This window comes from Salmo salar, chromosome ssa05, assembly GCF_905237065.1.
Source record: "Salmo salar chromosome ssa05, Ssal_v3.1, whole genome shotgun sequence".
Lineage (NCBI taxonomy): Eukaryota > Metazoa > Chordata > Actinopteri > Salmoniformes > Salmonidae > Salmo > Salmo salar.
In genome coordinates, this window is record NC_059446.1 from 8,252,932 (window position 1) to 8,278,163 (window position 25,232).

General features: G+C 41.8%; 1 protein-coding gene and 1 pseudogene across 4 annotated transcripts in view; one reads left to right on the forward strand and one right to left on the reverse strand.

The window, feature by feature from the left end:
* The window catches only part of LOC106604147 (mothers against decapentaplegic homolog 5), a 37,812-nt gene extending 17,191 nt beyond the window's left edge, over positions 1–20,621 (reverse strand). The window contains exons 1-7 of one of the 4 annotated variants that reach the window (XM_045717851.1): positions 20,376–20,621; positions 16,355–16,457; positions 15,782–15,972; positions 15,350–15,565; positions 14,371–14,649; positions 9,654–9,755; positions 7,083–7,304 (exon numbers count right to left, since the gene is read on the reverse strand). In XM_045717851.1, coding sequence (XP_045573807.1) covers positions 7,083–7,304; positions 9,654–9,755; positions 14,371–14,649; positions 15,350–15,565; positions 15,782–15,968 — 1,006 coding nt within the window. In that variant the 5' untranslated portion in view covers positions 15,969–15,972; positions 16,355–16,457; positions 20,376–20,621. Of the gene's footprint in view, positions 1–7,082; positions 7,305–9,653; positions 9,756–14,370; positions 14,650–15,349; positions 15,566–15,781; positions 16,458–20,375 lie in introns of all 4 variants that reach the window. The other 3 variants (XM_045717849.1, XR_006769810.1, XM_045717852.1) reach the window with 3 other exon arrangements.
* LOC123743233 (basic proline-rich protein-like) overlaps positions 1–25,232 on the forward strand; it is a 603,964-nt pseudogene that overhangs the window by 369,937 nt on the left and 208,795 nt on the right.

A 25,232-nucleotide genomic window follows, 5' to 3' on the forward strand; every position in this document is an offset into this window, starting at 1 on the left:
GCTTGTGTTTCTAGCTCCAACGTCAGTAATACCTAATGCTTGTGTTTCTAGCTCCAACAGTACAGTAATACCTAATGCTTGTGTTTCTAGCTCCAACAGTACAGTAATATCTAATGCTTGTGTTTCTAGCTCCAACAGTAATACCTAATGCTTGTGTTTCTAGCTCCAACAGTACAGTAATACCTAATGCTTGTGTTTCTAGCTCCAACAGTAATACCTAATGCTTGTGTTTCTAGCTCCAACAGTACAGTAATACATAATGCTTGTGTTTCTACAGTAGCTCCAACAGTACAGTAATACCTAATGCTTGTGTTTCTAGCTCCAACAGTACAGTAATACCTAATGCTTGTGTTTCTAGCTCCAACAGTACAGTAATACCTAATGCTTGTGTTTCTAGCTCCAACAGTACAGTAATACCTAATGCTTGTGTTTCTAGCTCCAACAGTAATACCTAATGCTTGTATTTCTAGCTCCAACAGTAATACCTAATGCTTGTATTTCTAGCTCCAACAGTACAGTAATACCTAATGCTTGTGTTTCTAGCTCCAACAGTACAGTAATACCTAATGCTTGTGTTTCTAGCTCCAACAGTACAGTAATACCTAATGCTTGTGTTTCTAGCTCCAACAGTACAGTAATACCTAATGCTTGTGTTTCTAGCTCCAACAGTACAGTAATACCTAATGCTTGTGTTTCTAGCTCCAACAGTACAGTAATACCTAATGCTTGTGTTTCTAGCTCCAACAGTGCAGTAATACCTAATGCTTGTGTTTCTAGCTCCAACAGTACAGTAATACCTAATGCTTGTGTTTCTAGCTCCAACAGTAATACCTAATGCTTGTGTTTCTAGCTCCAACAGTACAGTAATACCTAATGCTTGGGTTTCTAGCTCCAACAGTACAGTAATACCTAATGCTTGTGTTTCTAGCCCCAACAGTAATACCTAATGCTTGTGTTTCTAGCTCCAACAGTACAATAATACCTAATGCTTGTGTTTCTAGCTCCAACAGTACAGTAATACCTAATGCTTGTGTTTCTAGCCCCAACAGTAATACCTAATGCTTGTGTTTCTAGCCCCAACAGTAATACCTAATGCTTGTGTTTCTAGCCCCAACAGTAATACCTAATGCTTGTGTTTCTAGCTCCAACAGTACAATAATACCTAATGCTTGTGTTTCTAGCTCCAACAGTGCAGTAATACCTAATGCTTGTGTTTCTAGCTCCAACAGTGCAGTAATACCTAATGCTTGTGTTTCTAGCTCCAACAGTACAGTAATACCTAATGCTTGTGTTTCTAGCTCCAACAGTAATACCTAATGCTTGTGTTTCTAGCTCCAACAGTAATACCTAATGCTTGTGTTTCTAGCTCCAACAGTAATACCTAATGCTTGTGTTTCTAGCTCCAACAGTAATACCTAATGCTTGTGTTTCTAGCTCCAACAGTACAGTAATACCTAATGCTTGTGTTTCTAGCCCCAGCAGTGCAATAATACCTAATGCTTGTGTTTCTAGCTCCAACAGTACAGTAATACCTAATGCTTGTGTTTCTAGCTCCAACAGTACAGTAATACCTAATGCTTGTGTTTCTAGCTCCAACAGTACAGTAATACCTAATGCTTGTGTTTCTAGCTCCAACAGTACAGTAATACCTAATGCTTGTGTTTCTAGCTCCAACAGTACAGTAATACCTAATGCTTGTGTTTCTAGCTCCAACAGTACAGTAATACCTAATGCTTGTGTTTCTAGCTCCAAAACAGTAATACCTAATGCTTGTGTTTCTAGCTCCAACAGTGCAGTAATACCTAATGCTTGTGTTTCAGTAGCTCCAACAGTACAGTGATACCTAATGCTTGTGTTTCTAGCTCCAACAGTAATACCTAATGCTTGGGTTTCTAGCTCCAACAGTACAGTAATACCTAATGCTTGTGTTTCTAGCTCCAACAGTACAGTAATACCTAATGCTTGTGTTTCTAGCTCCAAAGTCAGTAATACCTAATGCTTGTGTTTCTAGCCCCAGCAGTACAGTAATACCTAATGCTTGTGTTTCTAGCTCCAACAGTGCAGTAATACCTAATGCTTGTGTTTCTAGCTCCAACAGTGCAGTAATACCTAATGCTTGTGTTTCTAGCTCCAAACAGTAATACCTAATGCTTGTGTTTCTAGCTCCAACAGTACAGTAATACCTAATGCTTGTGTTTCTAGCTCCAACAGTACAGTAATACCTAATGCTTGTGTTTCTAGCTCCAACAGTACAGTAATACCTAATGCTTGTGTTTCTAGCTCCAACAGTACAGTAATACCTAATGCTTGTGTTTCTAGCTCCAACAGTACAGTAATACCTAATGCTTGTGTTTCTAGCTCCAACAGTACAGTAATACCTAATGCTTGTGTTTCTAGCTCCAACAGTACAGTAATACCTAATGCTTGTGTTTCTAGCTCCAACAGTACAGTAATACCTAATGCTTGTGTTTCTAGCTCCAACAGTACAGTAATATCTAATGCTTGTGTTTCTAGCTCCAACAGTAATACCTAATGCTTGTGTTTCTAGCTCCAACAGTACAGTAATACCTAATGCTTGTGTTTCTAGCTCCAACAGTAATACCTAATGCTTGTGTTTCTAGCTCCAACAGTACAGTAATACATAATGCTTGTGTTTCTACAGTAGCTCCAACAGTACAGTAATACCTAATGCTTGTGTTTCTAGCTCCAACAGTACAGTAATACCTAATGCTTGTGTTTCTAGCTCCAACAGTACAGTAATACCTAATGCTTGTGTTTCTAGCTCCAACAGTACAGTAATACCTAATGCTTGTGTTTCTAGCTCCAACAGTAATACCTAATGCTTGTATTTCTAGCTCCAACAGTACAGTAATACCTAATGCTTGTGTTTCTAGCTCCAACAGTACAGTAATACCTAATGCTTGTGTTTCTAGCTCCAACAGTACAGTAATACCTAATGCTTGTGTTTCTAGCTCCAACAGTACAGTAATACCTAATGCTTGTGTTTCTAGCTCCAACAGTACAGTAATACCTAATGCTTGTGTTTCTAGCTCCAACAGTACAGTAATACCTAATGCTTGTGTTTCTAGCTCCAACAGTACAGTAATACCTAATGCTTGTGTTTGTAGCTCCAACAGTGCAGTAATACCTAATGCTTGTGTTTCTAGCTCCAACAGTACAGTAATACCTAATGCTTGTGTTTCTAGCTCCAACAGTAATACCTAATGCTTGTGTTTCTAGCTCCAACAGTACAGTAATACCTAATGCTTGGGTTTCTAGCTCCAACAGTACAGTAATAACTAATGCTTGTGTTTCTAGCCCCAACAGTAATACCTAATGCTTGTGTTTCTAGCTCCAACAGTACAATAATACCTAATGCTTGTGTTTCTAGCCCCAACAGTAATACCTAATGCTTGTGTTTCTAGCTCCAACAGTACAATAATACCTAATGCTTGTGTTTCTAGCTCCAACAGTGCAGTAATACCTAATGCTTGTGTTTCTAGCTCCAACAGTGCAGTAATAACTAATGCTTGTGTTTCTAGCTCCAACAGTGCAGTAATACCTAATGCTTGTGTTTCTAGCTCCAACAGTACAGTAATACCTAATGCTTGTGTTTCTAGCTCCAGTACAGTAATACCTAATGCTTGTGTTTGTAGCTCCAAAGGCAGTAATACCTAATGCTTGTGTTTCTAGCTCCAACAGTAATACCTAATGCTTGTGTTTCTAGCTCCAACAGTAATACCTAATGCTTGTGTTTCTAGCTCCAACAGTACAGTAATACCTAATGCTTGGGTTTCTAGCTCCAACAGTACAGTAATAACTAATGCTTGTGTTTCTAGCCCCAACAGTAATACCTAATGCTTGTGTTTCTAGCTCCAACAGTACAATAATACCTAATGCTTGTGTTTCTAGCCCCAACAGTAATACCTAATGCTTGTGTTTCTAGCTCCAACAGTACAATAATACCTAATGCTTGTGTTTCTAGCTCCAACAGTGCAGTAATACCTAATGCTTGTGTTTCTAGCTCCAACAGTGCAGTAATAACTAATGCTTGTGTTTCTAGCTCCAACAGTGCAGTAATACCTAATGCTTGTGTTTCTAGCTCCAACAGTACAGTAATACCTAATGCTTGTGTTTCTAGCTCCAACAGTAATACCTAATGCTTGTGTTTCTAGCTCCAACAGTAATACCTAATGCTTGTGTTTCTAGCTCCAACAGTAATACCTAATGCTTGTGTTTCTAGCTCCAACAGTAATACCTAATGCTTGTGTTTCTAGCTCCAACAGTAATACCTAATGCTTGTGTTTCTAGCTCCAACAGTACAGTAATACCTAATGCTTGTGTTTCTAGCTCCAACAGTACAGTAATACCTAATGCTTGTGTTTCTAGCTCCAACAGTACAGTAATACCTAATGCTTGTGTTTCTAGCTCCACAGTACAGTAATACCTAATGCTTGTGTTTCTAGCTCCATACAGTAATACCTAATGCTTGTGTTTCTAGCTCCATACAGTAATACCTAATGCTTGTGTTTCTAGCTCCAACAGTACAGTAATACCTAATGCTTGTGTTTCTAGCTCCAACAGTACAGTAATATCTAATGCTTGTGTTTCTAGCTCCAACAGTAATACCTAATGCTTGTGTTTCTAGCTCCAACAGTACAGTAATACCTAATGCTTGTGTTTCTAGCTCCAACAGTAATACCTAATGCTTGTGTTTCTAGCTCCAACAGTACAGTAATACATAATGCTTGTGTTTCTACAGTAGCTCCAACAGTACAGTAATACCTAATGCTTGTGTTTCTAGCTCCAACAGTACAGTAATACCTAATGCTTGTGTTTCTAGCTCCAACAGTACAGTAATACCTAATGCTTGTGTTTGTAGCTCCAACAGTGCAGTAATACCTAATGCTTGTGTTTCTAGCTCCAACAGTACAGTAATACCTAATGCTTGTGTTTCTAGCTCCAATACAGTAATACCTAATGCTTGTGTTTCTAGCTCCAACAGTACAGTAATACCTAATGCTTGTGTTTCTAGCTCCAACAGTACAGTAATACCTAATGCTTGTGTTTCTAGCTCCAACAGTACAGTAATACCTAATGCTTGTGTTTCTAGCTCCAACAGTACAGTAATACCTAATGCTTGTGTTTCTAGCTCCAACAGTACAGTAATACCTAATGCTTGTGTTTCTAGCTCCAACAGTACAGTAATACCTAATGCTTGTGTTTGTAGCTCCAACAGTACAGTAATACCTAATGCTTGTGTTTCTAGCTCCAACAGTACAGTAATACCTAATGCTTGTGTTTCTAGCTCCAACAGTAATACCTAATGCTTGTGTTTCTAGCTCCAACAGTACAGTAATACCTAATGCTTGGGTTTCTAGCTCCAACAGTACAGTAATAACTAATGCTTGTGTTTCTAGCCCCAACAGTAATACCTAATGCTTGTGTTTCTAGCTCCAACAGTACAATAATACCTAATGCTTGTGTTTCTAGCCCCAACAGTGCAGTAATACCTAATGCTTGTGTTTCTAGCTCCAACAGTGCAGTAATAACTAATGCTTGTGTTTCTAGCTCCAACAGTGCAGTAATACCTAATGCTTGTGTTTCTAGCTCCAACAGTACAGTAATACCTAATGCTTGTGTTTCTAGCTCCAATGCAGTAATAACTAATGCTTGTGTTTCTAGCTCCAAAGTGCAGTAATACCTAATGCTTGTGTTTCTAGCTCCAAACAGTAATACCTAATGCTTGTGTTTCTAGCTCCAACAGTAATACCTAATGCTTGTGTTTCTAGCTCCAACAGTACAGTAATACCTAATGCTTGTGTTTCTAGCCCCAGCAGTGCAATAATACCTAATGCTTGTATTTCTAGCTCCAACAGTACAGTAATACCTAATGCTTGTGTTTCTAGCCCCAGCAGTGCAATAATACCTAATGCTTGTGTTTCTAGCTCCAACAGTACAGTAATACCTAATGCTTGTGTTTCTAGCTCCAACAGTACAGTAATACCTAATGCTTGTGTTTCTAGCTCCAACAGTACAGTAATACCTAATGCTTGTGTTTCTAGCTCCAACAGTACAGTAATACCTAATGCTTGTATTTCTAGCTCCAACAGTACAGTAATACCTAATGCTTGTGTTTCTAGCTCCAACAGTACAGTGATACCTAATGCTTGTGTTTCTAGCTCCAACAGTAATACCTAATGCTTGTGTTTCTAGCTCCAACAGTACAGTAATACCTAATGCTTGGGTTTCTAGCTCCAACAGTACAGTAATACCTAATGCTTGTGTTTCTAGCTCCAACAGTAATACCTAATGCTTGTGTTTCTAGCTCCAACAGTAATACCTAATGCTTGTGTTTCTAGCTCCAACAGTAATACCTAATGCTTGTGTTTCTAGCTCCAACAGTAATACCTAATGCTTGTGTTTCTAGCTCCAACAGTACAGTAATACCTAATGCTTGTGTTTCTAGCCCCAGCAGTGCAATAATACCTAATGCTTGTGTTTCTAGCCCCAGCAGTACAGTAATACCTAATGCTTGTGTTTCTAGCTCCAATGCAACTAATGCTTGTGTTTCTAGCTCCAACAGTGCAGTAATACCTAATGCTTGTGTTTCTAGCTCCAACAGTACAGTAATACCTAATGCTTGTGTTTCTAGCTCCAACAGTAATACCTAATGCTTGTGTTTCTAGCTCCAACAGTACAGTAATACCTAATGCTTGTGTTTCTAGCTCCAACAGTACAGTAATACCTAATGCTTGTGTTTCTAGCCCCAGCAGTGCAATAATACCTAATGCTTGTGTTTCTAGCCCCAGCAGTACAGTAATACCTAATGCTTGTGTTTCTAGCCCCAACAGTGCAATAATATCTAGCAAATAAATAACACAACCCAGAATACAAATCAATAAAAAAAATCCATGTTTCAGTTGAATTTCATGCATGTTTGTCACCATTCCTTCCCCACACTTTCTCTAAACCTCTCATCTAATTTCAATCTTCACAACCTCATCAACTAATCTATTAATCTCAATATGTTGCCCTGTTCACCTTCGCCGACGTGGCACCGCGCGCGCGTTTATTCTCACCTTTGCCAATGTGGCGGCGTGTGTTCTCTATGGTCGAGTTACGGTTGACGTTGGAGAGCAACCCCAGGCAGAAGCGGTTCTTGTTGTTGGAGGGGTCGGTGAAGCCGTCCACCAGGACGCTGGTAGAAGAGGCATGGTAGGCCTCACCCACTCTGTTGTTCAACTCATAGTACACAATACTGCACCAGTGGCTTGGTTCCTCATACTCCACTGGCTGCACATCTACAGGGACAAGGTGGAGAGGTTGTTCAACACAATACTGCACCAGTGGCTCGGTTTCTCATACATCACATCTACAGGGATCCTTCTTTGTTGTAAAGGAAAATGGATGCGTAATCTTGAAAAGGTACAATTTAAAATTTGATAAATTCATGAATGATGTGGTGCATTTGTAGTGCCCATAGTTCCCTTTCAGTCAGTCAACTTCGGTACAACATACTGTGGGGAGTCGCACTCTTTCGACAATCACGCCAGAAGGTCAATGAAATCTGTGCCTCACTGGGAGCCAAGCCTTACACAGGTGATAAACGTGAGGCTTGGATTCATTCTTTCAATTATTCAGCTCTTCACCTCGGTGTGAACGCTACTTAAAACAAACTGGAAAACGAGACCATCCTACGTTGCACCAACTAAACTGTCCCTAGGTGGTATATTCTCATTCTATAAAGGAATAAGTTCCAAGACGTTATGTCTCTATTCATGTTCCTACGGCCTCTCCTGGTAGAAGCTGCTATTGGTCTGGTGTCAAGTTCACCAGTGTCACCATAGGAGTTCTTTTTCCATTTATGATGATTATGGCGAAGACGGTATGTAGAAAGTTGAGCTCCACTCCATTTTGTGATATAACATGTCATATTCCTTCATAATTGTCTCGTCTAACTTTAAAAAAGTGCCTTATGAATGTATACGGATCAAACTATTGTGTATCTTGATGTTAACTACTTGGCGCTAAACATATATTCTGAACGCTAACTCTGCTAGCTAACGTCACCAGGAACGGCAAGACAAAGTTGTATTTTCATGTACAGAAGCTGGAGGAACGTACATTCATAAACCGGCTGAATCTAACACCTACGTTCTGGGTTTTATTGCAGCAGGTAGCCTAGTGGTTAGAGCGTTGGACTAGTAACCGGAAGGTTGCATGATCGAATCCCCGAGCTGACAAGGTAAAAAAAATCTGTCTTTCTGCCTCTGAACAAGGCAGTTAACCCACTGTTCCTAGGCCGTCATTGAAAATAAGAATTTGTTCTTAACTGGTCTTGCCTAGTTAAATAAAGATAAAATACAAAAAGGCAGCAGTAATCTAAAAGATCAGACCGAAAACATTAGAGAAAAAGTGATAGGGGTGTAATTATGAAGCGAGTGGACGGAGAAATACTGCGTCACTCTCCAATCAGAGCAGCAGGATCAACGTACAGCCCACCCTTCTCTTTACAGACAGGTAAACTAGCCAGTTGAGTTAATTAGACCACGTAAAACCTTATGCCTGACTGACATGAGAAATAGTCGTTTTTGTAATTATCAGTGATCCTAATCGTATCCAGAAAATTGTCCATATCCATTAGAAGACTCGTTTTGTCCAACTACTCAGCACACACCCTAATGTAGTAGTCTCCTTTCAGGTTTAGAAGAGGTGGCTGCTAAATGCTAATTCCCGTTCGTATAAGGTGATTAGCATAGCTAGCATACAGAAATCAGTGGTGTTTTTTTGTTAGTTTGTTTTTTACTTTAATGCAGTTCATTGGTGATGATGACATGAACATGTATTGGTCTTGACATCCATACAAGCATTATACTCCAATTTTTACTTCAACAGTGTGACATACATGTAAACAATACCCTAAATGTAGGTTAGTTTTGCTGGGGGGCAGATGAGGAGACACTGGATATTTCCCCCCCCACACGTTTCCATGGCAATTCCATTGTTTTGGTCCAGTTCGATTGAACTCTTTACTGCAACTATAAGGGGTCTGACTTCATCCAGGCTATACAGTCTCACGTTTGAAAACTTGTCCATGTTTAACCCTTAAACGTATAAGCCGTTGGGGGCTGTCCCTTTCCAACTGGGTTACAAAACTGCATATTTTAGAGTGGCCTTTTATTCTCCCCCAGCACAAGTTGCACCTATGTAATGACGCAGCTGTTTAATCAGCTTCTTGATATGCCACATCTGTCAGGTGGATGGATTAGCTTAGCAAAGGTGAAATGCACAGGGATGTAAATAAATTTAAGAGAAATCAGCTTTTAGTGTGTATGTAACATTACTGGCATCTTATTTTAGCTCATGAAACCAACCTTTTACATGCTGGGTTTATATTGTTGATCAGTATAGATCCTCCAACCGAAGTAACGAGAGTGTGACTCCCCGTAGTATGTTGTACCTCGTTTCCCTCCTTCAGGGAACAGTAGGATTTCAGTGTGTATTGACTGCTATATGTGATCAGGTCAACGTAGACAATTAGGATAAATCAGTTCCAATGAATGAAGGATGATGTCTGAAAGCAGGAATTCCTGATTGACTAAGGTGGAGGGGGAATCATAAAGTGTAAAGTTGAAGGTCAGACTCCTCACCCCCACTAGGCATGTTCCTGGGCCCGCTGCTGCTGGTCTCCATGGACCCCTCCTGTCCCATCTGCTCGTCAGGGGGCATGTAAGCCGGAGGTGGGGTATCAGCTGGAGGAAAAACACCACAATGGACGGATAGTTAGGAGACCAGATGCTGCTGAAGACAAATGGCTGGTCACACACACACACAGACAGAGAGGATGGACACATATACACACACGGACAGACAACTCCCAAATGGAGTTAAAACCCATCCACCACCACAGGATATTTCTCTACCCGGAAACAGGTGTAGGGTTTCACACACATCCGCCACATGGAACACTAATGTACGGACAGTCTCATAAGCGTTGTATTACACAACCACTGATGAGGACAGAAATTGAGAAACGTTTCGAGTGTGGGTGGGGAATGCTGGTAAATGTTTTCTAATGAGAAAACTGGTCTGTAGGAAGACCAGACAGACCAAGCACCAGTGACTCGGTCAATAAAATAAAATGTGGTCAGATGCTAAACTACAGGTCTGCTTTTCTAGCACAGACTGGAATATGTTCTGGGATTCTTCCGATGGAATTGAGTACTACACCACATCAGTCACTGGCTTTATCAATAAGTGCATTGATGATGTCGTCCCCACCGTGACCGTACGTACATACCCCAACCAGAAACCATGGATTACAGGCATTATCCGCACTGAGCACAAGGCTAGAGTTGCCGTTTTCAAGGAGCGAGACTCTAACCCAGAAACTTAAGAAATCCCGCTAAATCTCTGACGAATCATCAAACAGGCAAAGCGCCAATACAGGACTAAGATCGAATCGTACTACACAGGTGCCGACACTCGTCGGATGTGGCAGGGCTTGCAAACCATTACAGACTGCAAAGGGAAGCACAGTCGAGAGCTGGCACAGTCGAGAGCTGCCCAGTGACACGAGCCTACCAGACAAGCTAAACTACTTCTAAGCTTGCTCCAAGGCAAATAACATTGAAACATGCATGAGAGCACCAGCTGTTCCGGACGACTGTGTGATCATGCTATCCGCAGCCAATGTAAGTAAGACCTTTAAACAGGTCAACATTCAGAAGGCCGCAGGGCCAAACGGATTACCAGGACGTGTACTTCGAGTATGCGCTGACCAACTGGCAGACCAACTGGCAGTGTCTTCACTGACATTTTCAACCTCTCCCTGGCCAAGTCTGTAATACCTACATGTTTAAAGCAGACCGCCATAGCGTTCTTGGACACAGGGACTAAGGTAACCTGCCTAAATGACTACCGACCCGTAGCACTCCAGTCTGTAGCCATGAAGTGCTTTGAAAGGCTGGTCATGGCTCACATCAACACCATTATCTCAGAAACCCTAGACCCACCCTAATTTGCATACCGCCCTAACAGATGATGCCCTCTCGACTACACTCCACACTGCCTTTTCCCATCTGGACAAAAGGAACACCTATGTGAGAATGCTATTCATTGACTACAGCTCAGAGTTCAACACCATAGTGCCCTCAAAGCTCATCAATAAGCTAAGGACCAAACATCTCCCTCTGGACATCCGCCAAGCTGATCCTCAACACAGAGGCCCCTCGGGGGTGCGTGCTCAGTCCCCTTCTGTACTCCCTGTTCACTTATGACTGCATGGCCAGGAATGAATTCCAACACCATCATTAAGTTTGCCGATGACACAACAGTGGTAGACCTGATCAACGACAAGACAGCCTATAGGGAGGAGGTCAGAGACCTGGCCGTGTGGTGCCAGGACAACAACCTCTCCCTCAACGTGATCAAGACAAAAGAGATGATTGTGGACTACAGGAAAAGGAGGATCAAGCACGCCCCCATTCTCATCGACGGGGCTGTAGTGGAGCATGTTGAGAGCTTCAAGTTCCTTGGTGTCCACATCAACAAACTAACATGGTCCAAGCACACCAAGACAGTTGTGAAGAGGGCACGACAAAACCCATTCCCCCTCAGGAGATTGAAAAGATTTGGCATGGGTCCCCAGATCCTCAAAAGGTTCTACAGCTGCACCAGAGAGCATCCTGACTGGTTGCATCACTGCCTGGTATGGTAACTGCTCGGCATCCGACCGTAAGGTGCTACAGAGGGTAGTGTGAATTGCTCAGTACCTCACTGGGGCCAAGCTTCCTGCCATCCAGGACCTCTATACCAGGCGGTGTCAGAGGAAGGCCGAAAAAAAATGCCAACGACTACAGCCAACCTAATCATAGACTGTTCTCTCTGCTACCACACGGCAAGCTGTACCGGAGCGTCAAGTCTAGGTCCAAGAGGCTTCTAAACAGCTTCTACCCCCAAGCCATAAGACTCCTGAATATCTAATCAAATGTCTACCCAGACTATTTGCATTGCCCCCCACCCACTCTTTTATCTATGCATAGTCAGTTTAACTCCACCTACAAGTACATATTACCTTGACTAACTGGTGCCCCCGCACATTGACTCTGTACCGGTACCCCCTGTATAGAGCCTCGTTACTGTTATTTTACTGCTGCTCTTTAACCTGTTGGGGATAGGGGGCAGTATTGACATGGCTGGATATAGAACGTACCCGATTTAATCTGGTTACTACTCCTGCCCAGTAACTAGAATATGCATATAATTATTGGCTTTGGATAGAAAACACCCTAAAGTTTCTAAAACTGTTTGAATGGTGTCTGTGAGTATAACAGAACTCCTATGGCAGGCCAAAACCTGAGAAGATTTCAAGCAGGAAGTGGCCTGTCTGAGAAGTAGTGTTTCATCTTGGCTCTTTTTATTGAAGACTCAGGATCTGTGCAATAACGTGACACTTCCTACGTCTTCCATAGGGTCTCAGAGCCCGGGAAAACGTTGAACGATATCGAGGCAGGCTCTGGCTGAAACACTTTATCGCTTTTGGCAAGTGGCCACTCAGAGTACTATGGGCTTAGGCGCATGCCCGCTTCGACCAAATGCTTTGTTTTCCTTTGTTTATCTAAACGCAGATTCCCGGTCGGAATATTATCGCTTTTTTATGAGAAAAATGGCATAAAAATTGATTTTAAACAGCGGTTGACATGCTTCGAAGTACGGTAATGGAATATTTAGAATTCTTTTGTCACGAATTGCGCCATGCCCGTCACCCTTATTTAGCCTTCAGGATAGTGTCTAGAACGCACGAACAAAACGCCGCTGTTTGGATATAACGATGGATTATTTTGGACCAAACCAACATTTGTTATTGAAGTAGAAGTCCTGGGAGTGCATTCTGACAAAGACAACAAAGGTAAGAACATTTTTCTTATAGTAAATCTGACTTTGATGAGTGCTAAACTTGCTGGGTGTCTAAATAGCCCGGCATCACAGGGCTAGCTATCTACTGAGAATATTGCAAAATGTGCTTTCACCGAAAAGCCATTTTAAAATCGGACATATCGAGTGCATAGAGGAGTTCTGTATCTATAATTCTTAAAATAATTGTTATGCTTTTTGTGAACGTTTATCGTGAGTAATTTAGTAAATTCACCGGCAGTGTTCGGTGGGAATGCTAGTCACATGCTAGTCACATGCTAATGTAAAAAGCTGGTTTTTGATATAAATATGAACTTGATTGAACAAAACATGCATGTATTGTATAACATAATGTCCTAGGGTTGTCATCTGATGAAGATCAAAGGTTAGTGCTACATTTAGCTGTGGTTTGGGTTTATGTGACATTATATGCTAGCTTGAAAAATGGGTGTCTGATTATTTCTGGCTCGGTACTCTGCTGACATAATCTAATGTTTTGCTTTCGTTGTAAAGCCTTTTTGAAATCGGACAGTGTGGTTAGATTAACGAGAGTCTTATCTTTAAAATGGTGTAAAATAGTCATATTTTTGAAAAATTTAAGTAATAGCATATCTAAGGATTTGAATAACGCGCCACAGGATTCAACTGGCTGTTGAATGCACAACAACGCAAGCGTCCCACCTAGCCCATAGAGGTTAATTATTTGTTCTTTTTATTTCTTATTCGTATATTTTAGTAAAATAACGAGAGACTATATAAAGGGGGTACCGGTACAGAGTCAATGTGCGGGGGCACCGGTTAGTCGAGATAATATGTACATGTAGGTAGCGTTAAAGCGACTATGCATAGATTATAAACAGAGAGTAGCAGCAGTGTAAAAGAGGGGTCTGGGTAGCACATAGAAGTAGTGATTCAACCCTGGGGGTAATTTACCACAATAAAAAAAAAAAAGACAAAAAGCTATTTTCCCTGCTGCCATTATGCCTGACGACAGCGGCCCATGCATCTTTTCATCAGCAAATCTCACTGGCTGGGGATAGATAGCTCTTATTCTGATGTGTGTCTATGTTGGGCCCAACGATGGGCACACTGACTGACACTCAACCTGATGCCAGGCTTTGTTACACTCTTAAGTTGGCATTTTGATCGTTCCCATGGATGTCAGAGGACCCTGGTTTGTATCATGGACTTATCACAAACTGTTAGAAATCAAACCAAATTGTCCTCCACTGATTCCTAATCACATTTTTACGTTCTCACAGAGGTCAAAGCCAGTGTGAGACCAGGTGAAGTGTACATCACAGAGGTCAAAGGAAGTGTGAGACCAGGTGAAGTGTACAAGTGTGAATATATGACATAAGCTAACAGCATATTATATTGTAATAGCAGCCATGATAACTGACTATCAATAAACATATAGGTGCATGATATATGATAGGAGTGTATACTGACATCTACCTGGAAGCTGGAAGGGGCTGGAGGGCCCGGAGCTGGCAGGAGAGTTGGGGTAGGTGCCCACCCCTCCACTGGAGGCTGGGGAGGGAGGGTAGGGGGAGTTGGGGGAGATTGGGAAAGAGGAGCCGCTGCCCCCGCTGTGCTGCTGGAAGGACTCTGGGAAGGTAGCGTTCAGGGGCATGTGGGGCTCGTTGTGAGTCATGTTCCTGAACTGCACCAGGAGGCTGTGTTGAGGGTTGAACTCACTGTGGCGAGGCACCAACACCGGAGGCAGCACTGGTGGAGAAGAGATTTTTTTTTTAAATAAAATATACATTGGGATTGAAAAGACTTTAAAAATAAAACCTTGGGACACTGTACTGCATTTCATCTGAAACCAGTGAAAACATAGGTACTACACATTAACGAAGGAATGTTCTCATCAGCATGACCTGTCGTCATTTGGGACTGTTGTGCATTTCAATTGAAAGGACTTGCATCTAGCCTTCACATTTGAATGAAAGTGCTTTCAATACCAGTTCTCTTCTTGTTTCCCGTTACATTCAACAACAAAAGAAACCATACTAATATGACGCAGATCCTATTGATCAGGTCATTTTGAAAGTCCTTGTCCTGTGCTCTGTTCCTCCCCCTCCCTGACAGCTGTGCATTAACCAATTCAAGGGTAGATATCACGTCACTCACGAGAAGACAAGAGAACACATTTATCTCTAAGGAAGCAGCCAGAAATGTCCCATATTGTTTTGATGAAATCACCTTGAGGCATATTTATTGGAAACTAATCTATATAGTATGAATAGTCCGTACTCTCCTTCACTTAAACGGTAACTTAAAGACAGATTAGCCTTACTGTGTCCTATACATTTCTGGTTGAAAGACATGGACAACAGCCACAAATAAATCACATGTATAGGCTAAGGTCTTGCAATGCATTAGATTGAGTCAATACTGTAATAGGAATGAACACATGACGTACCGGGGCTCTCTACTCTCTTGTAGTGGTAGGGGTTAATGCAGACCTCCTTCTGCTTGGAGCCGAAGGGGTAGTCACACACCTCCAGAGGTTTGAGCTCATGGTGAGACTGTAGGTCGGGCCACCTCCACACTCTGCAGTAGATTACGTGGGGGAGACCCTTCCTGTGGGACACCTGGAGACGACCGTCCAGAGACCGAGGAATGGTCACACACTTACCTGGCAGGGCAGGAGATAGAGAGACGGGTTTTAGGGAAGGTGAGAAAATATCTGGACCAAGTATTATGATGATCTCTCTCTTAGTCATCTAGAATACTCTATGATCCAGAGAGAGAGACACACACACACACACACACACACACACCTGGCCTGAAATTGACCAAGTATGACGCCGCACACACACACAGTACACTACAGACAGACAGGGTCACTCACTGGGTTGTCCTGGGCTGCTGAGGGCTTTCTCCAGGTCCTCCATGGCTCCCTTCTTCTTCTTCAGTTTCTTGACCAGGGCGTCAACAGCCTTCTCAGCCCATTTCTCCTCCTCGTCGCCCTGCTTCCACCCCAGCAGACGCTTCACAGCTGGACTGGTGAAGGAGAACAGGCTGGACATAGAGGTCATGGTGCTGCTGTCCGGGGTGAGAAGGAGGAGGGAGAGAGAGAAATGTACCAGGAAGTTAGGGGATTTGACGAGTCCTCTTCTTGGATCGTGTACAACAGGGAGAGAGGGTGTGTTTGGGGAAGGGGAGTGTAGAGAGGAGGCTTAGCCTTGTACACCAAGGACAGGAAATAGAGGCAGGACGCAGGCAGGACACAGCTGCTGCTGCTCAGGAAAGGAAAGCCTGCCGTGAGGTGGGATGTACCCTGGAGCTGGGTCACAACCAACCCCACTGAGGGGAGCGCAGTTCGGGGGAACAAGTTCAGCTGAGATCAGGCCTCTGGGACACAACAGCCCAGAGGATTTAAAAACGAAGCTAGTCAATAGGCAGGTCTAAATAGGAAAAGGACCTATTATCTCCCTCCTCTTCTCCCTCTCTCGTTCTGTCTCTCTGGTTAGGTCCGTACCATATGGTGAGGTGGTCAGAGCCTGGGTAAAGGTCTAGTGTGGAACCTGGAGGGGAAAAAGAAGAGAAGCTGTGTTAGAAATATATTGCACAACAGAATCCTCAGGTCAGGTGACGTCTAAGGCCGGGACGATACCAGTATCACCAGTAGTCCTTAGTATCGTGGCAAGGAAACAAAACACTTAGCGGATTTGATTTGTTTTGGAAAAACAGCCCTAATGTTTGGAAACAAAAGTCGTCATGCGGTTTTGTCATTTACCACCCTATAGCAGACAATATTTCACATACAGCAGCTTTTTAAAAGGACCAGAGTTGGTCGACCGAGATTCTTTAGTCGAGCAGTGGCAAATATTTAAGCAGTAAGGCACGAGGGGGTGTGGTATATGGCCAATTTACCACGGTTAAGGGCTGTTCTTAGACACAACACAATGTGGAGTGCCTGGACACAGCCCTTAGCCGTGGTGTATTGGCCATATACCACAAACCCTTGAGGTGCCTTATTGCTATTATAAACTGGTTACCAACGTAATTAGAGCAGTAAAAATAAATGTTTTGTCAAAACCCGTGGTATACAGTCCGATACATCACGGCTGTCAGCATTCAGGGCTCGAACCACCCAGTTTATAAATAAAAAAATAATTTATGGCAGACGAGATGCCTGTCTGAGCAGACTAGTCCACTGTGGAGGCCTTAGGATGGCACAGCAGTAGTACATTTACCGTTAATTACTACCATTTCTAATCTACAATGTTTGGTTACGGTAATTTCTGTTAATGCATTCAATATATTATTACAGTCGTACATTGTTGGAGTGGACACGTTGTTCGCAGAGCGCACAACCTAGGCTACACTTGTGAGGAAAGTTTGGGTTTATTTCATTCCATTTATGACTTGTTAATTTAGTAAATCGTCTTTTGTTTGGAGCGCTCCTGTCAATCTTGAGCAAGGACGTGCACCTGATTAGGACTACTTCTATGGCTATCGGCTACCTGGCCTGCGTGCCAATGTAGGCCTATAAAATGTGGCCATTTGGGGATCTGATAGTATTTCTGGATTGGCTTAGCTTAGCGCACCACCACTAATGAGTTGTGGAGCTTCTCAAAAGTAGTGTTTTCTTTACCTCAAACAGCAAGTAAACTAAGTCTGTCTCTACATCCATTGAGACAACGGTTCCTCAACGTAGCCCATTTGACATATCTTTCCAGCTCTCTCCCCGTCGATGACCACTCAGCATTGAAAGGGGGGGGGGAGTGTCACGCTCTGATCCGGTGTAAACGTCATAAAACAGGCCTACCTGATTACTTCTTATCCCTTGAACAAACATCCTACAGCTGTGTCTGTCTGGAGCACACTGATGTTAATAGTTGATACAATGTTTCAAGTTCCTTGAAGACAGGCCATGCGTGGCAAGGTGATTTATAGGATATTTATTTTATTTAAAAAATATATAAATATATATATTTTTTTAAATAATAAAAGAATCTGGCTATTTTCTACCTGTGAGCTGCAATGTTTTTATTTGTTGGCTTTATGTAGGCTACTTTTACCTATTGCCAATGCCAACAGAAGTTACATTTAAATAGAATTTTGATTAACCACATGCCATTGATTTTTGAGCTATGAAGACTATTATAAATTAAACTGGTCCACAAAAACGTGCATATGAAAATCGTAACTGACACACAGACCAGGGAAAATGGTACGTTAACTTGGCACTCCAAATAGAAAAGGTAGCCGACCCCTGGTGTAGCCTATTAACGGCAACTGCAGGAGCATAAAGGCAGAGTCTGCAAAGGCCAGCAGCAGCAGAAGGGTCGGGAACAGGTTTATTTGCTATATTGATCTCTTGCTCCCTCTTTAGTAAATTGCATCTTCATTTTTAAAATCGCGGCGCTTAAAGCATCAGACTTGCTCAGTAGCCTACATATAGTTGATTTTATTCAAACATAGGGTGTGTCTATATATGGAAAAAACGTTTTAAAAATTGGTCGAATCGATTGGTTGAAAGAACAGACTCCTCTCGGTGGACCAAGATTATTATTTTTTTGTCTCGGACAGCCATACTGGGTGGACAGAGACAGAAAGAAGACAGAAAATACAGGCATTGCCGCACAGCTGTTGAAAACAGCCGTAGCAGAGAGGATGTGAGGCCACTGAAAGCTACTTTCTCATCATATCCCTCCCTTTCGGCACACAGCTTTCCAACAGCACCAGGCAGTTTAGAGCTTCATGTTTCATTGTTACAATAGGAAACAAAGCAATAGTGGAGCCCTATAGGCATTGAAATATACCCTACACTTCAGTCACCACAGGAAAAAATGGTGAGCTTTGCATGTGTGATGAAGTGAGATGGCAGGGAATACATGGCCAACAAAATGTAGCAGATACTAGCTAGGCTATTCACTGACTCTCTAAAGATCCATGTAGGTGTGTTGTTTCATCCATGAATATATGGATAACTGGGTTATAGGTAGGTAAGCAAGCTCTCTGGACACAGCCTGTCTAGATAATCTGCTGGTTTCTGTTGCTGTGAGGCTGTAATGCAAAGTGAGCGATGACAGCAATACAATAACATTAACGACAGGAAACGAGGTGCACAGAGTCCAGTGACTGATAACATCACTTCACACCTAAGTCTTTTCCTGCCTGGCTGTCCTGTAGCAGGGGTCAGGAAGCAACAACAAACAGTGTCGGGATGAAGAGTCTGAACGTCACCATGGGTACCAAGTTTTGAGTGCCTCACTTGAATAACTTTTGAGAGTCACTTGAATAACCATTAGGCAGAACAACAGAATCTTGTTGAGATGAAGCTGAGAAGTTCAGCGAAAATGTATAGCAACATTCAACAAACTGAGAAAATAATACAGAACAACGTTGAGACAATTCTGACATGGCATGCTCTGGCTACACGGTGAAAGTGAAGGGCGAAACAAAGGATGGTTCAGGTAACTAAGCATGAGATGTCTCCCCATCCAAGGTAATACTCTAGAGAATATTGCCTAATTGCCAAATGGCTGATCATTTATCTAACACCAGACACCCACACAATCCCGGAGGTCTGACGACATCATTACTGCAGGATGACAAATCAAAAATGCCTGAATACTGGATAAAACTGGGTGGCAACACCTCAGCTACGGGGGGGGGGTTGAATACATTATCTAGTGACTTTCATCTTGTGTATCTTTTTAAAAACACATTATTCAAAGCTTGTTAAAGGTACTTGACCCATAAATCACAACCATTATACCACTGAAGCTTGAAATCAAACACAACATGTCCCGATTTCCTAGAATACACCTTTTGTCGACGTAGCTAGTTACATTGAACACTGTGACAAAGTAGCTAACTTCCAAGGTAGACAATAACTGTACTTGCTAGCTAGCTTAGCATGACATGTTAACTAGTAAGTATTCAATTTGATGAAATACACATAGCTAAATAGCCATGTGTATTTCGTGTCAGAGATCTATATCGATAATTACGTACGTAGCTAACGTTAAGTGACTTATGGCTAAGAGTGGAAAATATGACATTTTCATCCATTTCGCTAATTTTTGCTAGCTCGTTGGCTAAACTTAGCCACAAGTAGCTACCGTTAGCTAGCTCAACACGCTACAAGTTAATTAAGTTAGCCAGTTGGTTATCGAGTTGAACCGAATTGATGGTACAATCAAAAAGTTGTTCGTGTGGTTTTACATGGCTGACGTTAACGAGAACACGTCCTATTTTGACCACAAATATCGTCTTTATCCACCCCCTTATTCTAGCTAACAAGCTACGTTCTCCTTCTCCACCATTCCAGAGATAACTTTTTTCAATCACTTCTCTAGCTAGCCAGCTACACCCCACCCCCTCTTGGAAAAGTACCCAAGCCTAGCTTTACTGATTAAAACTTGGTAATTGTGTAGTCTACTCATGGAAACATGCTTATCTAGTGGATAAGCTATCATTTCATCGCATACCTTTCAATAACCGAGGCAGGCTGGTCGCTTCCTTAGTACTTTTCTCTATTCAAAGCCGTTTTTTCTTTCCTGACTTTTTTTCCCCCTCAAAGCCTTTCCCTAACTCTCCCGACTCCTCTGTCCAAGTAGACTGGGAGGAGGAGCGCATATCCCTCCGCTAAATGAGTTTACTCTCTAATGTTCTTCATCATCTGTTTCTTCTTCTATTCTACACTTTGTCCCGAGTCTTCTTCAAATGAGGGCTATTCCATGTTAACAGAGTGATGCTGATACATTTTAAAGTGAAAAAAATCTGAGTATGTCAAACAAAAGCCAACGATTGCAACCATACAACTCTATTTAAATTATTACTTTTAAACAATTTCCACAGAACATTCTACAAAAATACATTTACTTGAAGAACAGTGCAGTTTGGTAACAGAATGACGGTTTGCGCTGTTTGTGCTGTCATTCTGTTACCAAACGTTGGATCTGCACTGCTCTTCAAGTAAATCATTATTATTATTTATTACATTTGTAAAACACTTTTCATTATACAGAATAATCTCAAAGTGCATAAAATAAAAATAATAAAACCAAATAGAAAAAAATACAATAAAAATGTGTTTTTGTAAAATGTTCTGTGAAAATAATTAAAAGCAGTCCTTGTGCATAGAGTTGTATGATTTGTTTAACTTCGCAATGATTTGTCTGTATTGGACATATATTTTAAAATGAAAAAATCTGAGTCTCAGCATCACTCTGTTCCTCTGGAATTGCCCATGAGCAGCTCATGTAAAGAAATATATTGTAAAGAAAAATGATCATAATCGTACATCAGCAGATGCTGTGATCTGTGGTCCACTGAAGCAGACAATACAGGACTGTCTCGCTAGCACAGACTGGAATATGTTCTGGGATTCATTCAATAACATTGAGGAGTTTACCACATCAGTCACCGGCTTCTTCAATAAGCGCATCGATGACATCATCCCCACAGTGACTGTACGTACATACCTCAACCAGAAGCCAATGAATTACAGGCAACATCCGCACTGAGCTAAACGCTAGAGCTGCCGCTTTCAAGGAACAGGACACTAATCCAGATGTTCATAAGAAGTCCCACTATGGCCTCCGACGAGCCATCAAACAGGCAAAGCATCAATCCAAGACTAAGATTGAATACGCCGACTCTGAAAATCACGTGTGTTCCCTCTCCAGCCTCTAGGTCACCCGACTGCTCGTTATGGCGCACACCTGTCACCATCGTTAGGTACACCTGCGCGTCAGACTCACCTTGACTCCATCAACTCCTTGATTACCTGCTCTATATATGTCAGTCCCTTTGGTTCCTTCCCCACGTGTCATTGTTTCTGTTTCAGTTTCCTGTCTGTGCGTTGTTCTTGTTTCGGTTATTATATGATGCACTCCCTGAACATGCTTCCCGACTCTCAGCGCACTCGTTACAGAATGACGCCTCACCAAAGGGAAGCATCAGGTTTAAAAAAATATAATAATAATTGTGTTGGAGGTGATGTCGAGTCTGGGTGTCCGAACCGGAGCAACCTAGGAGGCCTCAGCCGGTATGTCGGGTTCCCCTGCCTCAGCTGGCTCGACAGGCTGCCCTGCCTCAGCTGGCTCGACAGGTTCCCCTGCCTCAGCTGGCTCGACAGGCTGCCGTGCCTCAGCTGGCTCGACAGGTTCCCCTGCCTCAGCTGGCTCGACAGGCTGCCCTGCCTCAGCTGGCTCGACAGGCTGCCCTGCCTCAGCTGGCTCGACAGGCTGCCCTGCCTCAGCTGGCTCGACCGAGGCAACTGGGGAGGTCTCAGCCGGTTCGTCAGGTTTCTGTGCATCAGCGGAGGCGATCGTCCCTTTGGTTGGCGTCCTGTGGCTGGAGCCGAACATGCTGGGGAGGGGGTACCGTCACGTGTGCTCTCTTTCCGGCACTCTAGGTCGCCATGCTCGCGCATCTCAGCTGGACTGACAGGTTTCCCGCGCCTCAGCAGAGGTGACCGGTCCACTCTTGATCCCCGGGATTGTAATTTTGACTCACCTGGACTCCATCACCTCCTTGATTACCTGCCCTATATATGTCACTCCCTTTGGTTCCTTCCCCAGGTGTCATTGTTTCTGTTTCCTGTCTGTGCGTTGTTCGTGTTTATTATATTATGCACTACCTGAACTTTCTTCCCGACTCCCAGCGCACTCGTTACACTGATGTTCTATGGATGTGGCAGTACCTTTCCCTGAGAGATTGATATCTCCTCCTGCTCATGGCTTCAGTCAATTGGACAATAGCCATGTGTCTCACCCAAATTGGTCTACACGGACAAGTTCTGGCCTGGTTTAGATCTTATCTGTCAGAAAGATATCAGTTTGTCTCTGTGGATGGTTTGTCCTCTGAAACAACTGTACATTTCAGTGTTCCTCAAGGCTACGTTTTAGGACCACTATTGTTTTCACTATATATTTTACCTGTTGGCGATGTCATTCGGAAACATAATGTTAACTTTCACTGCTATGCGGACGACACACAGCTGTACATTTCGATGGAACATGGTGAAGTCCTAAAATTGCCCTCCCTGGAAGCCTGTGTTTCAGACAAGGATGTGGATGGCGGCAAATTTTCTACTTTTAAACTCAGACAAAACAGAGCTGCTTGTTCTAGGTCCCAAGAAACAGATCTTCTGTTGAATCTGACAATTAATCTTGATGGTTCTACAGTCATCTCAAATAAAACTGTGAAGAACCTCGGTGTTACTCTGGACCCTGATCTCTCTTTTGACGAACATATCAAGACTGTTTCAAGGACAGAATTTTTATTTTTTTCCATCTACGTAACATTGCAATAATCAAACTTGCTATCCTCTCTGGATTAAAACCAAATTATGATAAGTGTACTTACTATATTACGTATTGGATCACCAAAAAATGCAGATTTTACATTACCGTGTAGTTTACCAATTAAATGGTCTGACAGAGATGTGGATATACTTGGTATACAAATCCTAAAAGAAAGAAATGATCTCGCTCCAATACATTTTTATAGAAAGTTAGCAAAAATAGATAAGCTCTTGCTACCATGGAAAGGAAAATACCTGTCTATTTGTGGAAAAATCACCCTGATTAACTCCTTAATCATATCACAGTTTACCTATTTGCTTATGGTTTTGCCTACACCTAATGACCTGCTTTTTAAATTATATGAACAAAAAATATTCAATTTCATTTGGAATGGCAAGCCAGACAAAATTAAAAGGGCCTATTTATATAACGAATATGAATTCGGAGGCCAGAAATTATTAAAGCATTAGACCTCCCACTAAAGGCATCAGTCATACAAAAGTTATACTTAAATCCAAACTGGTTCTCTAGTAAATTGGTAGGAAGGTCTCATCCTATGTTCCAGAATGGCCTTTTTCCCTTCTTTCAGATTACACCTGCTCACTTTCGGTTGTTTGAAAAGGAAATAATCTCCAAAATATCGGTATTTTTTTTAAACAAGCCTTAGAAAGTTGGTTGCAATTTCAGTTTAATCCACTTGAAAAGACAGAACAAATAATACAAGAAATATTGTGGTTAAACTCAAATATACTAATTGATCAACAACAACAAAAAGAATTTGAAGAAATGTTTAAATAAGGTATAATTTTTGTGAATGATATTATAAATAGGACTGGTGGAGTGATGTCACACATGCAGCTAACACAGACATATGGAAATGTCTGCTCTAGCCAAAATTACAACCAACTAATTGCAGCATTACCCCAAAAATGGAAGAGGCAAGTAGAAGGGTAAAAAAGTATGTCGGCCTTGTATTAAAGAACATAAATGGTTAAAGAAAAGTGTGATAAATAAAAACATATACCAATTTCATTTAAGGACCAAAAAACTGACAGCTGTGCCATATAAATTGCAAAATAGTTGGGAAGAGATTTTTGATGTGCCCATTCCATGACACATGGTTTATGAATTGATACGCAAAACAACGCCAGATTCAAAACTTAGAATTTTTCAATTTAAATTACTATACAAAATTCTTGCAACCAATAGAATGTTATATATATGGGGGATACAATCTTCCCAGATCTGCAGATTTTGCTGTGAGGAGGCAGAGTCATTAGATCATTTATTTTGGTACTGTCCATATGTAGCTCGTTTTTGGTCACAGGTCCAGGAATGGCCAAAGAATTGCAACATTTGCCCAGAACTAATGCTGCAGATAGCAATACTGGGTGATTTGAAAAGCCATAGTCAATCAATAAATAATATAATAATTATTTTAGCAAAAATGTTTTTTAAATGTACAATCTGTAGAAGCTATGAGAATAGAAAGGCTCAGTACTTTTGTCAAGCATCACAGCACAGTTGAAAAATATATGGCCAATAGAAATCCAAAATGGATGGTGTTGAGAGATAGATGGGAGGGGTTGAATGGAGCTGAAGGGTGGGACTAATAACAAAATAACCAATATAAAACATACGGGGTCTGTAAAATGTATATAGGTTCAGAAGGTTTGTGAAATAGCACAGTTACAAATAGAAATCACACTGGATGGACATCAGAAATAGAGGAAGGACTAAAAACAAACAGAAAATAACTATTGTAAAATAGATTGTGCCTGTAAAACGTGTATAAGATGAATATACTGAAGGAGTGTTATTGTTTATTAGTTTACTCCAATTGGGGGAAGGGTGGTAGGGTTTGTGGAATAACAAAGGTATATTCTAAAAAAAAGTATGTATATCTATATAGGTATGTGTATGTGTGTATATGTGTATATATTTTAACGAAAAAAAAAATATGGGGGATTGGAAATGATGCAGACAATTATATTGATGGAAGCAACAATCTTTCCACAATATTAAGCTGATCCA